The sequence below is a fragment of the Callionymus lyra genome, chromosome 2 (genome assembly GCF_982586985.1).
Source record: "Callionymus lyra chromosome 2, fCalLyr1.hap1.1, whole genome shotgun sequence".
Taxonomy (NCBI): Eukaryota; Metazoa; Chordata; class Actinopteri; order Syngnathiformes; family Callionymidae; genus Callionymus; species Callionymus lyra.
The window spans coordinates 23,147,124-23,164,001 of NC_141819.1; the positions used below are offsets into that span (position 1 = coordinate 23,147,124).

A 16,878-nucleotide genomic window follows, 5' to 3' on the forward strand; every position below is an offset into this window, starting at 1 on the left:
AGCGTTTCTGGTCATAAAGTCCACCTTGAGATTTGGTAAGCCATTTATTTTTTTCACAGAGTCACACTGGGTATTTAGCCATGAATGTTGAAAATGTAGATACAATATCAGGGTGGGTTCAGCGGGCCTTTGTCTATGTTAAACACTGAAGTAGAGTCAGATAAACACAAACACCAAAAGTTCTATAATAATGTCAGTTGATTCTTGGTTTATTTAACATGCATGTTTCTCTTATAGCCAGATATCAAATCAACACAATATGATGAACAAATAAAGGACACCAAACAGTAAAAAGTTGTCTTATGTACTTCCTTTCATGTCCTGGATTCACGTGATTACAAGCGAAGAAAACAGAATTAGGGGTTGAAAATCTAATTTCATGGCAACATGATGATTGAATCAAGTTCCTGAGGATAATAGTCGTATAGACGATTGCACATCTCAGAATTGTTTCTAATCCATGATCCATTTGGTGAAGAGAATGATTAAAAACAAGCTAGCCAGCGTGATGTAGAAAATAACAAACCATTTATTAACTCTGAATGCAAGTCGTGTCCAGTAGCCACGTTTCTCTGTGTCCCTCCCATTGTTGAGCAGCAGAGTCAGTGTTCGCTCTATTCCCTTCAACTCCTTGGATATTTTTCCCAGGGCGCTGCTTTCATCCTGTTGAATGTGAAGGCGAGAATGTGTGTAAGTACAATCTGCTGACCTTACTATTATTTCTTTAAGGGTCACATGACCTCTCACCTTTATGGAGTAATGCAATGGTTCAGGTGCTATTTCTTCACCAGATGCATCATAAATACATCCTCCTTGAGTCCATGTTTCATGTGACTAACAGACTGAAAAGAAAACTTTTTTGTCAGTACAATGTCGATGTAAGAACTAAAGCGTTATCGTCAAGAAAACATGGGAAATGTCTAGAATTTAGTTCTTGAATTTAAATATTATTAACTATTTTCCTTCTTATCATTATATTTTAACAAACAAATGTACCTTCAGTTGTCTAAATCAACAATAAATTGAAGAAAACAAGGTCCTATTATCATTTTTTCATGACTGTAAATAAAGAGAAACTGGGCTTACCTCGTATACTGACTTCATTCTCAGTCAATCTCTGGTCCGACACAATGTCTTTCTGCATCAGGTACATGACTAGAATGGTCTCCAGGAGACTTATCATCATGAAGCCAAAGATGCCCATGCAGTACACGGCTGAGGAGGAGGCAGAGCAGGCAACATCACCAAACAACAAATCTGAGATAAAGAGTCGAGGTCAACGCTGCACCTATAAGAGGAATCCTGTTTGATGAGGCGGGCAGGATATCGTTGAGGATCAGCTGCAGCACAGTGACAGCGAGCATCACTGTGACCTTAAAGGACAGCTTCTCACCACTGCATTCGGAGATCATGAAGGAGAACATGTCCAGGCACAGGAAGAAGAAGACGGGCATCAGGAAGTTAACAATGTAGAGGATGGACCTCCGTTTCATGTTTATCTGTAAAACAGTGAAGACATCGTGAATCAGTGCCGATTCTATCGATAATTACAGCTTTATTTGACCAACAATTGCAAAATTCTCTGCCTTGTGAAGGTCACTGTTATTTCCAGTTTCCAGAATGGGAATGGAATTCCTACGTACCGTGTAAATGATGACGTCTTGGCCTTCTACGTCGCTGTCGTTTTTAATCGTCACCTTTAAGCTGAGGAACAACCATTCATACTGTGTTCGCATTATATCTCGAGACCAATCGGTGGCTTCTGAAGAGTTGTCGGTTGCAAACAGGCGAATGTCTCTGTCTGGTGAGGACAGAGTTACCGGATTAACGATCAGGACATCCTACAAAAATGGGTCAAGTGTAGCTGAAAAGAATCGTAAATGTTTTTGGACCGTGTGAAGCGAAGAACGTACTAGTGTGGATGACTGACTTGAATGGGTGTTAGAGGATCTTTTGGGTCTCCTCTGTTCTGAGTTTCACACATTAATTATATTTTATAGCTGCATTTATTATCTTATTTTATCTTTGCCATTTTTTTTATTAGTTCATTTAATTAGGGTGTATTTTGTCTAATGATATATTAATGTTTATTCTTCAAATAGGAATTTATTGTTATAGTTATAAAGTATATATCCATAGGTAAATAACTTTTTTATAAAACAAATCTCTGCCCAAAAAATATAATCTGATCAAAGAAGGTTCTCCCATATATTTTTAAATAGTTACCCATAACAGTATTTGTGTTGATAAATGGAGAACAACTACACAAAAACTCACCTGTTGCTTGTCCGTTCTTTTTCTTCTTCTCCTCCGTCTTCTTCTGTTGTTGCTCTTGTGCAGCTTGTGTAGCCATCTGGGCCATGTACTCCTGCCTCCTCTTTTCCTTCTCCTCCGCCTTCTCTCGTTTACGGGCCTCCTTTCGCTTGGCCTCCTTTTCCTTCTGCTTCACCTCCTTCTTTCTCTCCAGCTCTTCATGAGAGAAGAATTAAGAAAATATGACTTCACTTCGCATCGTTGAGGAGGGAAATGACGGGTTTACCTTTCTGTCTCAAGAGTTGTTTCTCTCGCGCATGGTCCACCTCTTCCTGAATTTCTCGCATGTGTTCCAAAACCTGAGGAAAAGTCCATTTTGTTTAAAAGAAAAAAAAAAACATTAAAAAAAAAGAAGAATCAGCAAACCCACCTTGTTAGCACAGAGTTTGCACTGTTTCTCGTCCAGACAATCTCCGGCCGCCTTGGCTAGATCCACCTCCAGAGGGTTGTCCTTCAGATCCAACCATTTTAAACTCTGACAAACGAACGTCAACACATTGGTTAAGAAATAAACTCAGGAGCTTTAATTATTGAATGTCTCATCTCTACTGTGTCATCACTTCATTTGTTCCATCGTTTTTGTCATTTTAAAATGTGTATTGGATTCCAGGTGATGACCCTAGTACTACTACTACTACTACAACACATAGACCGGGTTTTAAGTTCAAATCCTTTTGAGTAAATGTCCGACTCACCCTCAGCTGAGAGAAGCTGACGGGCAGCACGCTCAGCTTGTTGTTGTACAGGTCCAGGTGTTGGAGGTTGACCAGGTGCTCAAGGTCATCTGGCAAACAGGTCAGTAGATTTTTACTGAGGTCCACCTTCGTCAAGTGTGTCAAGTTGCAGAACTCGGGCTGAAAATGTAAATAAATAAAGATGACACTTCAAAGAAATTAAACTTGTTCGATTGTGTGTTTATTAAGAAAGAAGGTGGCGTTGCAAGTCATCAGGATTAATTGACATCTGACACACACTCCAACTTTTGCCCGATTAAATAATTGATCATTCGCCATAGATTAGTTCCTCCAGGTCTAAAGGTACTTCTTTACTCTTTGAAGTTTGAATAGGACAACGAGCAACTTGAGTCTACTTTTAAGACTTTGTGAATCTCAGTTCAAATATTACTTTAACATCCAAATAAAAAAAATTAAAAAAATCAGTGCACAGATACCAGAATAAATGTTAAATATATAATGTGTGTGAGGGTAACAAATACACTTTTTTATTTAACAAAAACATTGAGAGCAGGAGAAAAAAAACATGTTTACCATATGCATTAATTTCATATTTGTATATGGTTTTACTTACAGGAATGGAGGTGATGTTGTTACACGACAGGTCGACCACTGAGATTTTAGGGTAGAGAGCCTGAAGGGAAACCAAAGATGATTCCATTTAAAGAACAGATCCGTTTAAAACGAGCTAAAAGATTTGCGGCGCAGAAACTCACCAGCTCTTTGACCGGCACTTCGGTCAGGTTGCACAGACTCAGGTCCACTTCATTTCCGTCTATTTTATCCTTTAGATGCAACACTTTCCCACTTTTGCTCATTTTGGAAATCTTTAGCTAAAATGAATGAGAAGTCAGTGATTCACACGATTTAATCCTGGAGTTGAATAACTCACCTGTTGTGTAAGAGCGAGTAAGTTTGTTGAAAGTCAAAATTGTTGCGCTGGATTGTGGAAAACGAAATAAGCCCAGAAACGCAGTCAAACGACAGTTTGGATTGTCAAAAGTGTCTCAATGAAAATCCACGTCACTGATCGAGACTGAGAGAGGCAGCAGCGCCACCATCAGTTCCGGCGGGGAAGGTCTCACTACGTACGTAGATAGTTTGAGGCTGCAGGGCCTTTACAGTCGTTTTAGATATTTTTGTGTAACTGATAAAACCAATATTTGTGTATGTTTCCGAAATATAATGCACATTTCATCATATTTGATCAAATAGAAAACAAACTTTGTTTGTGTTTTCCCCTCATTCCTACTCTTCTTTATATTATATTATTTTACTTTATATTAACGTTATATTCACATGTCTGTTTTTCTGTAATACAACAGTGTAAGTGTGTTATTTTCCTTTCAGTAAAATAACAATTTCAGTTCTTAGCTCATCCTGTCTGAGGCAAGACTACAGGGTCAGGTTTTCAACCCACAGTATTTCATCTCTGTGATGGATTTCTGCTGATTATTTGATTCAAAACTGTGACTGTCTGCTGTACCAGTACTTAGAATTAAATGTTGTCCAATGAATGTAAAACCTTCAGAATAAATTAAGTTCCCTGAGAAAAAAAAGGGGGAAACCATATCCTGCTGGTTGACATCAAGGTTTTGTTTAAGTAAATGCTTTTACTGTAATTTCACCGTACAACAATATTGTTTTTCATGCAAATGGTCTTTCATGCAAAAGTTGATTTCCTGAGATTTCACGTGTCATTCAAGGCATGCAGTATTTTTCTAAATCCGATCAACATAAAATCCAACTGAGTTTCATTGCCATTGTACGAACATCAAGATTAAGAAAACACATGCCGCTACTAAATAAAAAATGAAGAAAACCCTGTTGATGGTGACCGCCATTCTCGTCCAGTAGCCAGGCTTGTCATCATCGTTCTTGCTGTTGATGATTTGAATCAAAGCTTTAATCGACTGGTTCAGTTCACCAGAGAGTCGCTCAGAGCCCTGGCGAACTCCTGTGTGGCTGTCACAGTCCTGTGAAAGGTAATCTCTGTGACTCAATCCATCTCTTTTTTCCAACCAATATTTTGTTTTCATGCATAGTGCGACTGACCTTAAATAGATCCGAGGAAGGTTGATCAGGGGACATGGTGCCAAAACTGGACCATTTTCTTCCTGTAAACAAGTTTGTTTTATCATTAAAAAATAAAAAAGGGTAAGAAACTGTGGTGTTATGGGACTATGTTTTCTATAGCGCACGGTGCATGGATACATCACGTGTGACGTGTATGTTGTGTTGTTCTTGGTCCGAAGCTACGGCTAAAGACGTGTGTTAATAAAGCTCCTACACGGATATACCACGTTTGTTTATTTGTGACTACATATCACTACAGAAACTAGCAAGTAATACCTTCTTGGTAGCTGCTCTGTTGATTCAGACTTCCAACTCGTTCTTTTTCAGTGACCTGCTTTAATGGGTCAGAATCTTTCTGGATCAGGTACATGACCACTATGGTCTCCAGGAGACTGAGCAACATCAGTGAAAAGATCCCAATACAATAAAGCGCTGAGAAAAAGTTTAAAAAAGTATATCATTTTGAATGAAAACATGGTGGATTAGAAGAGCTCTTGTGTTAACAGGAAACAGGGTACCTATCAGAGGAACATTGTTGGATGATGAGGGCAGGATTTCGTTGAGGATTAGTTGCATCACGGTGATGGCAAGAAGCACAGTGATCTTGAAGCCCAACTTTTCCCCGCCTGTGTCCGAGATCAAAAAAGACGACAAGTCCAGGCACAAGAAGAAGAGAACTGGCAGCAGGAAGTTCACAGTGTAGAGAAGGGACCTCCTTCTCATATTGATCTGTAGGACGATCACATGTTTCTTTTAGTTATTAATGCAGGAGATATTGCAGTACAATCCATCATTATAAATACTTACAGTAAAGACAATTAAGTCCTGTTTATTAATAATTGTAGTTTCTGTTTTATTGACAATAGTCATGTCTATAAACAGCCACTCATATTGGTTGCGCATCATGTCCCGTGTAAAGTTCGTGGCCAACTGAGAACTCAGAACATGGTGAAGTTCAACTTCCTCACCTGAAAAAAAAAACCCAATGACCTTCAATGTTTAGTGACGGTAAATCCTGCACCAAACACATTTTGGGAGTTGCTCACTGGCATGGTAAATAGACCTGAACGTGAGTTCACAGCTCTGGACATCGAACGGGAATTTATAAATATGCATCCTGCAGGTGCTGGTCAGAACCTGGTGGTTCCGCTCCTGTACGTGGCCATCGCTATAGATCGTGAGAAGAGGACTTGGAGGAGCCTTGTCTTTCTCTATCCTGTGGAGATATTTAGAAACAAAGATAAACGTATTTAATTCAAATGTATACACTTACATATATATTATATCCTTAAATATAGACTACAAGTTGAGCAAATGTCTTCTGTGGAACCTAAATAAAATCTAAAACTCAAAACAAATAAACCAGACGAGTTGTGTTTTTTTTTTTGGCACAAACATTTGTACCTACATTTCATCAATGGTGATATCTGGTTTCCACAAAATGTCGTTGGGGATAGTGACACTTTCAATGCCACAAAACTCTGTCTCGTTCCAGAAAAGGAATTCATTTTTCCAGCTCTACAAAGAAAGAATATGCGATTAAGTATAAAAAATAATAAAGTGTAGCATCACACACTGTCTCTGGCATTCAGAACATGCAACTATCTGAGATCCAAACTCACCGTGAACATCCAAACATATGAAATGAACGACTGGTCAATCTCTCTCTGTAAACACAGGTTTACATTAATGGACAGAAGTCGCTTGAATACATATACCAAAATCACCTTGGAGTTCACCATTTTCCCACTGAGCTTGAAAGCTTCTGTCCATTATTCATGGTCATACATTAACACTCATTATGGACCTAAGATTGTAACACTGAAATATTCATTGTGTGCAAGTAAACACACAACTGCACCACAAATGGACAACAAATTTAAGTATGTCAGGTCACTTAGTCAACCCTTCAGAAGAGCAAGTAAAAATCACAAGATCATCAGCAGAGTAGATGAGAGTTAGGGACTTGGCTAAAGCCTTTGTAACGTCTCCAGAAGTGTTGTTATTTTATGACCACGAAGAAAGGTCAAAGAATCTTTCAAAACATAATAATATGAGGCTGAGTGGGGAGTTCAGGAAGTAAGTCCTTTTGCTAACGTGAGTAAACTGAATCATGGAGCTAGAAGTCCAAGGGGACAATGAAGCGAAGCTGATGGAGATGAATAACCAACAAGGGTGTATTAACACACAGGAAGGAGGTTCATTGTCAGGGACAGAAGATGAGGTCAGGGCAGGTGGGCAGGAACCTGATAGAGGGTCTGTGCAGTGAGGGCTTATGACAGAAACAGATGGGTTCTGGAAGGGTAAGTCGATAATTGATCGTCATCAAGGGGTACAGCTAGTGGAACCTGTTAAAGCCCAGAACTGGATCTGTGATATTGGTATTTACCACTAAGAGTCATGGTGGCTTCTATTTTTGAAGGGCGGTGTCAGAAACAGTTCTTCACAGGACTTTTCAAATTATTCCCCATCAGGGATGTTATCTTAAAAATATCTTTAGTGTCTTTTATAGAGTCAGCCAAGCTGGAAGAAAGGTGTCATGCAATGGTTTGAAACTCAATTAAGTTTTTTAAAAGGTGTGGCAATTGGACTCACCAAATCAAGAATGGCATAAATTAAAACGTCCAGATTGACCTTTGTAGGCGTTTTGTAGTCTTTCACTGGTCGGGACATGGTTAAACGGTCGTTGCTTTTGGTCAGATTCAGATGGTTAAAAACATCCTGATAAGTGCAGGTTTCCTCAGTGGAGCCAGACACTAGATCGAGAAACACACAAAAGAATAGTGTTCAAGTCAAGGCTTCACTGATAGAATGGTGTCATTGTTTGTTCTGATGAAGTGCAAATTTTTTTTTTAACCAACTTGGCTCTAACTTGATGTCATCATCAGAATCAGAATCAGAATCTCTTTTATTGTCCCGCGAGGGGAAATTCGTTTTAACAACAGCAAGAGCAATATACCAGAAAAAAATAAAACACCCAGAAATAAAATATTAAAAAGAAAAGAAAAAATCTAAATAGAATAGAAAATAAATCTGCACTATATTATATATACACAATCATATTTACAAAAATAACAAGAAAGGTGCAGTTAGATAATTATCTGGCTGTGTTCTTGTTGTGGAGTCTGATGGCAGTAGGGAGGAAGGACCTGCGGTACCTCTCCCTCACACACCGGGGATGGAGCATCCTATCACTGATGGAGCTCCTCAATGCCCTCAGTGTGTGCTTGAGAGGGTGAGACAAGTTCCTCCTCATGGAGCCCAGCTTGCTCCGTATCCTCCTCCCAGTCACTTCCTCCACAGGATCCAGGGGGCGCCCTAGGACGTAACCGGCCTTCTTAATAAGGCTGTCCAGTTTAGCCCTATCCTTTGCTGTCATGCTGCTCCCCCAGCAGACCACACCGTTGAAGATGGCAGAGGCCACTACTGAGTCATAGAATGACTTCAGGAGTGGCCCCCGGACACCAAACGACCTCAGCCTCCGGAGCAGGTAGAGTCTACTCCGCCCTTTTTTAAAAAGAGCAGCAGTGTTATCCACCCAGTCCAGGCGGTTGTTGAGGTGAACACCCAGGAACTTGTAAGACGTGACAATCTCAATGTCCTGTCCCTGGATGTTCAGTGGTGAGGGGGAGATGGAGGGACACCGCCGGAAATCCACAATCAACTCCTTAGTTTTGTTGGAGTTGATCTGGAGGTGGTTTTCCAGGCACCAGTCAGCAAAGTCCTGGACAAGTCCCCGGTACGACCCATCATCCCTGTCCTTAATGAGGCCGAAGATGGCGGAGTCATCCGAGAACTTTTGCAGGTGACTGGTGGGAGACAGGTGTTGGAAGTCTGCAGTGTACAGTGAAAAGAGGAACGGTGCCAACACCGTTCCCTGGGGGACCCCTACACTGCACAGTACAGTCTTCGAAACACCATCCCGGGTCCTCACGTGAGGTGAGTGTCCGCTCCAGACAGCTCCAGCTTGTCCCTCAGGATGTTCGACCAGATGGTATTGAAAGCACTGCTTAGATCGGGGAAAAGGATCCTCACAGTGCTTCCAGGCGACTCCAGGTGAGAAAGTGCTCGGTGGAGAAGGAAGATGATGGCGTCCTCCACGCCGATGTCAGGTTGGTAGGCAAACTGCAACGGATCCATGGAGGAGCGCACCAGAGGACTCGGGTAACTAAGGACCAGCCGCTCCAGAGCCTTCATAAGGTGGGATAGGAGCTGGGATCCTTAGGGTGCTGAGTCTTCAGCACCGGTACCACACAGGACGTCTTCCACAGTAGTGGAACTCTTCCCAGGGTCAAGCTCATGTTGAACAGAAGTCCAACAATTTAACTTAACTGGTCCGAGCACGTCCTGAGTACTTTGCCACCGATGCCGTCTGGTCCAGGGGCCTTTGTTGTCCTGGTTCTCCTGAGCTGATTTCTCACCTGGAGAGGTGTGAGGGACAGGCTGGGGTGGGGGGGCATTGTCCCCTGTGGAGTCAGCGGGGGGGCTGAAACAATACAAGCTCGGGGGGGAGGAGAAGGTAAATGAAGAGGTGTGAATGGTGTAGAAGACGGGGGGAGCCGACACCTCAAACCTTGAAAAATAACCACTTAAGTTGTCAGCCCAATTCTGATCCCCCGCCGCTACAGAGAGCCTGGTCTGATGTCCGGATATGGATTTCAAACCTCTCGAGACATCTCTGGTGTTGTTATTGGCCAGACTCTCTTCCATCTTCCTCCTGTACCTCTTCTTTCCCTCCCTGATCTTTCTTCTCAGCTCCTTTGTCGTCATCGTGTTTTATAGTCATTGTTCCATCAGGATCCTTTTCCAGTCAACTTCCTATTGAACACTTAGGATATTCCGTTCAATTAAGGCTCCTTTGACTTTGACCACATTTTAAAAGTGGAAGATGTGGGCAGACAGAAAAGATGCATTAAGGAATAAAACTAATAGAGGTTTGATCGCCAAAGATCCATTAGCAGTGAACTACACTTAGTTTAGCTCTAAATTCTTGAAGTGAAGTAGTTTTTTAAGTAATTTTCTGTTTCCAGACTTCCTTTGATGAATGAAGGATGGATAACGATGAGGTAACGAATCATATTGTGGATATTAAAATATATGTTATGATGGATTTGTATATAACATAACTTTGTTTTTGTACAATAATCCCCCCCCCCCCCCCCACCACAACCAGCGCAATATGTAGCATGTTCACACCACCCTTTAAAACACCTCAAGTCACGGTATATGAGTCATTCAACTAGTTTTAAGATGATGTGTCATCACAAGTTTTATGAAAATATTTGAGTACAAAAATATTAAGGTACCCAAACTAGCCAGAGCTGCTTTAATAGTTTATAAATTATGTATTCAAATGTGGAAAATAATTAAATCCAATCAAATATGTGCAATAAATAATAATGATTTATTATTGATATCTTGACCTTGACTCTAGTATCAGCTCAATTCAGATTAATTACTTTTTTCACTCATCACTGTTTTAAATCGGATGAATATTGTCAAAGGCATCAGTTTTTGGATGATAAAGAAGGTTGTCTAATTTTTAAGATTAAAATCTTGTAAATATAATTTTCATGCTATAAAAACTACCTAAAACTGTACAATAACTAGTTTAATCCATACTATATTTTTCACATGACCTGTTTACGGGAGACTTACCAGTCAGTGAAAGCAAAATGAAAATCCCAGCAAGTGACATCATCAAAAATCTACCCTTTTTCAAGGATCCCAGCAAAGCACGAGTGTCTTGTCAGTTGTAGCTTCAGAGTAAACTGTGTCCATAGAGTCTAAAAGGACGACCTTATAAACTCAACACCACCAGACAAGTGAACGTGGTGGTTTAAGACTCCAGGGAGGAAGGAAGGAGAGTTCAAAAACCACTTAGCAGACATTAAAGGGAAACCAGTGCCATTTTCTTCCTAAGTTAAACATCTTTGTGGGGAGTGATGTGAAAAAAAAAAAGTTCTGGAAGCAGAAATGTTTATGAAATTAGTACAAAAAACTATGATATTCTTTATCCAGAAACACACCCAAATATCAAGATTGGTGTTGTTACAAATAACTCTGAAGGTTACGAAGCGAAGCGAGTTTGGGAAGATGTTTCACTTTAATCCAAGAAACACACCGCACGTTATCGGGCGTCTGGCGCCGTCTGGCAGTCCTGTGTGGTCGGCGCCACACCTTCTTTCGGGAGTCTGGAGTCTTGCTCAATGGTCAAGTGCTAGGTTTAGCTAGCGAATCAGTGCAGGATAACGAAAAGGAAGTGACTATTGTAAAAAAAAATGTTTTGAAAACTTCACACCAATATTATCGTGTGAATGAAGCAGCTCATAGGGCACAGTGTAGACATGGTAATCTGGTCCTTTCACATGCATCCAGCGAACATTATCATAACATTGAACACATCTCATCACCTCCTGCTCCATGAACTCATTCATTTACGTTAATGAATTGAATCGTTGTCCTATTCACATGTGAGTCACCGTCATCTCAACATTTGTACTTTATCACCGTGTCTGATTCATGGTCATTTTGTGGTAATAATGACACAGAAGGTCAATATTGTTGACATGACTTTAATGATCATTCTAGATGATCACAATTATTTCCCTATATCTTGCTCGACACATACGGAAAAGCCCTCCGAGCTGCCGTTCTGAGATCCAGACGTGTTTTCTGTGACTTCTTTCTTCCACAACAAGAAGACAAAAAGCTGACAATGCCAGTCGCTTCATTTTCGTGTCGTTAGCCATGGTATTTATATTTTATCTTTCGTTCAACGGGTGAAATGTGAATAGTGAAGAAAAAGTTAGTTTCCAAAGTTAGTTGCACAGTTTTATTTTATTTTAATCTGACCGTCTTGTTTGACTGACCTTAGCTGATGAAGACATTACTCATCAAATCTCAGTAGACAGATGCATGAGAACTTACCAGGACAGTTGGTCATGTTGTTGCATCAAGTATCTGGCAACCATGGAAGACAAGTGAGCGTTTCTGGTCATAAAGTCCACCTTGAGATTTGGTAAGCCATTTATTTTTTTCATAGAGTCACACTGGGTATTTAGCCATGAATGTTGAAAATGTAGATACAATATCAGGGTGGGTTCAGCTGGCCTTTGTCTATGTTAAACACTGAAGTAGAGTCAGATAAACACAAACACCAAAAGTTCTATAATAATGTCAGTTGATTCTTGGTTTATTTAACATGCATGTTTCTCTTATAGCCAGATATCAAATCAACACAATATGATGAACAAATAAAGGACACCAAACAGTAAAAAGCTGTCTTATGTACTTCCTTTCATGTCCTGGATTCACGTGATTACAAGCGAAGAAAACAGAATTAGGGGTTGAAAATCTAATTTCATGGCAACATGATGATTGAATCAAGTTCCTGAGGATAATAGTCGTATAGACGATTGCACATCTCAGAATTGTTTCTAATCCATGATCCATTTGGTGAAGAGAATGATTAAAAACAAGCTAGCCAGCGTGATGTAGAAAATAACAAACCATTTATTAACTCTGAATGCAAGTCGTGTCCAGTAGCCACGTTTCTCTGTGTCCCTCCCATTGTTGAGCAGCAGAGTCAGTGTTCGCTCTATTCCCTTCAACTCCTTGGATATTTTTCCCAGGGCGCTGCTTTCATCCTGTTGAATGTGAAGGCGAGAATGTGTGTAAGTACAATCTGCTGACCTTACTATTATTTCTTTAAGGGTCACATGACCTCTCACCTTTATGGAGTAATGCAATGGTTCAGGTGCTATTTCTTCACCAGATGCATCATAAATACATCCTCCTTGAGTCCATGTTTCAGCGTGTTGGATTGTTCAAACAAAAGAACAAGATGCCTCAAAATTATCTCCTTCATCACTCAAATATAACTCAAATATTTTAATGTAATAACTATTGACCAATCATGTGACTAACAGACTAACAAAAGAAAACTTTTTTGTCAGTACAATCAACAAGCGTTATCGTCAAGAAAACATGGGAAATGTCTAGAATTTAGTTCTTGAATTTAAATATTATTAACTATTTTCCTTCTTATCATTATATTTTAACAAACAAATGTACCTTCAGTTGTCTAAATCAACAATAAATTGAAGAAAACAAGGTCCTATTATCATTTTTTCATGACTGTAAATAAAGAGAAACTGGGATTACCTCGTATACTGACTTCATTCTCAGTCAATCTCTGGTCCGACACAATGTCTTTCTGCATCAGGTACATGACTAGAATGGTCTCCAGGAGACTTATCATCATGAAGCCAAAGATGCCCATGCAGTACACGGCTGAGGAGGAGGCAGAGCAGGCAACATCACCAAACAACCAATCTGAGATAAAGAGTCGAGGTCAACGCTGCACCTATAAGAGGAATCCTGTTTGATGAGGCGGGCAGGATATCGTTGAGGATCAGCTGCAGCACCGTGACAGCGAGCATCACTGTGACCTTAAAGGACAGCTTCTCACCACTGCATTCGGAGATCATGAAGGAGAACATGTCCAGGCACAGGAAGAAGAAGACGGGCATCAGGAAGTTAACAATGTAGAGGATGGACCTCCGTTTCATGTTTATCTGTAAAATAGTGAAGACATCGTGAATCAGTGCCGATTCTATCAATAATTACAGCTTTGACCAACAATTATAATATTCTCTGCCTCGAAGGTCACAGTTATTTCCAGTTTCCAGAATGGGAATGGAATTCCTACGTACCGTGTAAATGATGACGTCTTGGCCTTCTGCGTCGCTGTCGTTTTTAATCGTCACCTTTAAGCTGAGGAACAACCATTCATACTGTGTCCGCATTATATCTCGAGACCAATCGGTGGCTTCTGAAGAGTTGTCGGTTGCAAACAGGCGAATGTCTCTGTCTGGTGAGGACAGAGTTACCGGATTAACGATCAGGACATCCTACAAAAATGGGTCAAGTGTAGCTGAAAAGAATCGTAAATGTTTTTGGACCGTGTGAAGCGAAGAACATACTAGTGTGGATGACTGACTTGAATGAAAGATTGCAGCTTTGGATGTCAAACGGGAATTTGAAAATGTGCATCCTGCAGGTGCTGACCAGGACCTGGTCGTTGTGGACCTCTACGTCTCCATGGTTGTCAATGGTCAGATAAAGACTGGGCTGAGATTTATCCATCTCTGTCCTGGAACACAAGAATGACATAATGAGCTATTGATTGTTTTTGTTTTTTGCTTGAGTGACGCACAGCCTTACATTTCCTCAATAGTGAGATCTGGTTTCCACATAAAGTCGGCAGGAAGAGAGATATTATTGATTCCGCAGAATTTGCTCGGATCCCAGGAAATGAATTCATTGCGCCATCTCTGTAGAGGCCAGATCTCAGGTCAAAGAGTGATTCAAGGGTAGACTTGTCATTAATGTCGATCATCAAGTGCTTACCATGTCCATCCAGACATAAGGGATGAACTTCTGTTCTTTCTCAATCTAAAGACAAAGAAATGCAATAATTACAAATGAATAATGATCAATTCAATGTCACAGTCAATTAAGGGCTGCTTTGCTCCTCGTCCTGCCATGCCCTTGATCCCCTTCAACCGACCTCGTCTTCTGTCTTTTCCACTCAATCATTTTTCTGTGAGTTTGAATGTTCTGACTACCATAGCAGATTCCTCACCCATGCACATTTACTTCTTGACTTCTTGACCGTATTCCAATCCCTGTCTCTTTCGTGGCCATCAAGTCTGTTTCCCGGCATCAACGCTGGTTTGAGCTTCACCACAAAGTTCACTCTCAATGAAAACTTTTGGATCGATTGACATGTATTCTTGCTTTAGTGTTGTATCTCAATTCATCCACTTTTCTGGAACCTATTAAAATGAGTAAAGGATCAATACACATTTGGACATACAGTATGTGGTTGGCATCTTCTCTGTCAAAAGATAGTAACAGGACAAGTGCCTCGCTAATGAGAAATATTGCAGTGAAGGTATGAGCCAGAAGCATTGGATGCACAGAGCCCCCAAAAAGTTGGTGTCAAACAAAATGACTGGTCATTGACCAACAACTTCACAGGCTCCCCACCGTGACTTTTAAAGCCCAAAACAAACTTGGCCCTACCTCACCCTGACCGATCTTCTCCACATTAACATCCCCTGCTGGACACTCAGATTAACTCAACCAGACATTCGTAACATTATCGCACTGACTGTTTTTAAAACTCAACTAGATAGATAGAACTTTATTGATCCCTCAGGAGGTCTCCTTCGGGGAAATTGTTTTTCCCATTAGAAAACAGCCATACGGACGATAATTCATAAAAAAAAAAGAAGAAAAAAGAAGAACAGAACAAAGTTTTAATAAAAAGAAAGTACAAGATAACACTATCTAAGTCTAAAAATCTAATATAAACTAATCTATCGAACAGAAATGACAAACACGAGAGCTGTGTGTTTGAGGTCTCACCACGTCGAGGATTGCATACAAAACAAGTCCCACGTGGACTTTGGTCGGCTCCTTGTAGTCATTGACCGGACGGGTCATCTGGTACAGCTCATTCTTCATGGTCAGGTTCAGGGAATCCAAAACCTCCTGATACTTGCAGTGACGCTCACAAGTCCCACACACTGCACACAAACAGTTGGACTCATTTTTAAGGAATAATTAGTGCAACCATGCATTCCAAACAGATTATCAGGCCATTAAAAAAAGCGGCCCGTCAATATCTTGTATTTGCGGTCGCTGAAAGCAACTTTCAGATGGGCGGCGGCCAGGATTAATTATATTTCAGCATGGAGCCATAATTACCACTTATTTGAATCCTCTACTTTTCAAATGGACGAATCATGTTATACACAAGTATTGTGAAATAACAACAAAAGATACACAAACTACTGATCTTGTCATACAAAGGCATCAAAGAATGGACGTGCTCCCTGACAATCTAAGGAAAAAAGCAGATTTTTATCGCTTCCTACGGGCTGTTTTTGTATATTATTGTGTTTCTGCTTTATTTGTATGTGATGTATTATGTAATCTGCATCTTTGTTGAGGACTACAGATGGAAAGTAGCTTTGTGCTACATCTGGTGCAGCCATCTTTTTAATGTAACTGCACATTGTCCTTTTAAATAAACTGAACTGAACTAAACTGATCCAAACTACTGCTGTTCTTAATTATACTTTGACTTCACAAGGTGACTTTACTGAGTTTAGACACTAAAGGAAAACCATGCAGTAAAAACAACACCTAACATTGATTTAAAAAAAAGTGTATTTTTACATATAAAATCACCTGTTGTGGACTCACCTGTGAATAACAGCAGAAGAAGCAGTCTGGCGATCATCATGAGAGCAGCGATGGAGGAGAAATGAACGAGTGACTCCTGCCTTTTGGAGATACTTGAGAAAGAAGAGGGACGGACCAAGTGATGTTTCTGTTGAGCTCAACCTCAGTGAACACGATCTATGATGAATGAAGCTTCTGCGTCTGTTGATTGAGTTACAATATTGAAGTGCTGAGTAAACTCATTTATTATTCTACTGGTCTGTAATTCAACTTTTCTATTTCTCGTGAACATGAAAGAAAATTCATACTTAAATATATATCAATTCAATATCAATATCAATTGCTCTCAACAACAACAAGGAAAAAAAAGGTTGAATACAGGAAAAAAAAACTTGATTTCATACATCATTCAGTCACTTGTTAAACAATACATAAACACTTTCCTTTATGTGTGTTTGAATCTTTTCATTTGTGCATCTGTGTTCATTTGTGTGTT

General features: G+C 40.2%; 3 protein-coding genes across 6 annotated transcripts; all 3 read right to left on the minus strand.

Moving 5' to 3' along the window:
* Nucleotides 1-72: 72 nt before the first annotated feature.
* LOC148086014 (uncharacterized) lies at nt 73-4,074 on the minus strand. 4 transcript variants are annotated; one of them, XM_087782835.1, is made up of 12 exons: nt 3,940-4,074; nt 3,764-3,880; nt 3,622-3,681; nt 3,009-3,167; nt 2,684-2,788; nt 2,540-2,612; nt 2,278-2,469; nt 1,644-1,801; nt 1,289-1,499; nt 1,087-1,215; nt 748-834; nt 73-663 (listed from the first exon to the last, which is right to left on the minus strand). In XM_087782835.1, exons 2-11 carry the CDS (start codon nt 3,863-3,865, stop codon nt 827-829), a joined length of 1,197 nt encoding a protein of 398 aa, XP_087638961.1. In that variant the 5' UTR covers nt 3,866-3,880; nt 3,940-4,074; the 3' UTR covers nt 73-663; nt 748-826. The 4 variants fall into 4 exon arrangements, with proteins under 4 accessions (XP_087638961.1, XP_087638960.1, XP_087638958.1 ...); XM_087782834.1 differs by having other exon boundaries at nt 748-842; XM_087782832.1 differs by having other exon boundaries at nt 748-1,215.
* Nucleotides 4,075-4,965: 891 nt separating this feature from the next.
* Nucleotides 4,966-12,069, minus strand: LOC148086015 (5-hydroxytryptamine receptor 3A-like). The gene is made up of 9 exons (XM_087782969.1): nt 12,054-12,069; nt 7,719-7,879; nt 6,746-6,790; nt 6,532-6,641; nt 6,170-6,339; nt 5,931-6,091; nt 5,642-5,852; nt 5,400-5,555; nt 4,966-5,012 (listed from the first exon to the last, which is right to left on the minus strand). Exons 1-9 carry the CDS (start codon nt 12,067-12,069, stop codon nt 4,966-4,968), a joined length of 1,077 nt encoding a protein of 358 aa, XP_087639095.1.
* A 1,132-nt stretch (nt 12,070-13,201) lies between these two features.
* LOC148086016 (5-hydroxytryptamine receptor 3A-like) lies at nt 13,202-16,440 on the minus strand. The gene is made up of 9 exons (XM_087782970.1): nt 16,404-16,440; nt 15,561-15,721; nt 14,538-14,582; nt 14,352-14,461; nt 14,111-14,280; nt 13,841-13,998; nt 13,492-13,702; nt 13,290-13,418; nt 13,202-13,209 (listed from the first exon to the last, which is right to left on the minus strand). Exons 1-9 carry the CDS (start codon nt 16,438-16,440, stop codon nt 13,202-13,204), a joined length of 1,029 nt encoding a protein of 342 aa, XP_087639096.1.
* Between the last annotated feature and the right edge of the window lie 438 nt (nt 16,441-16,878).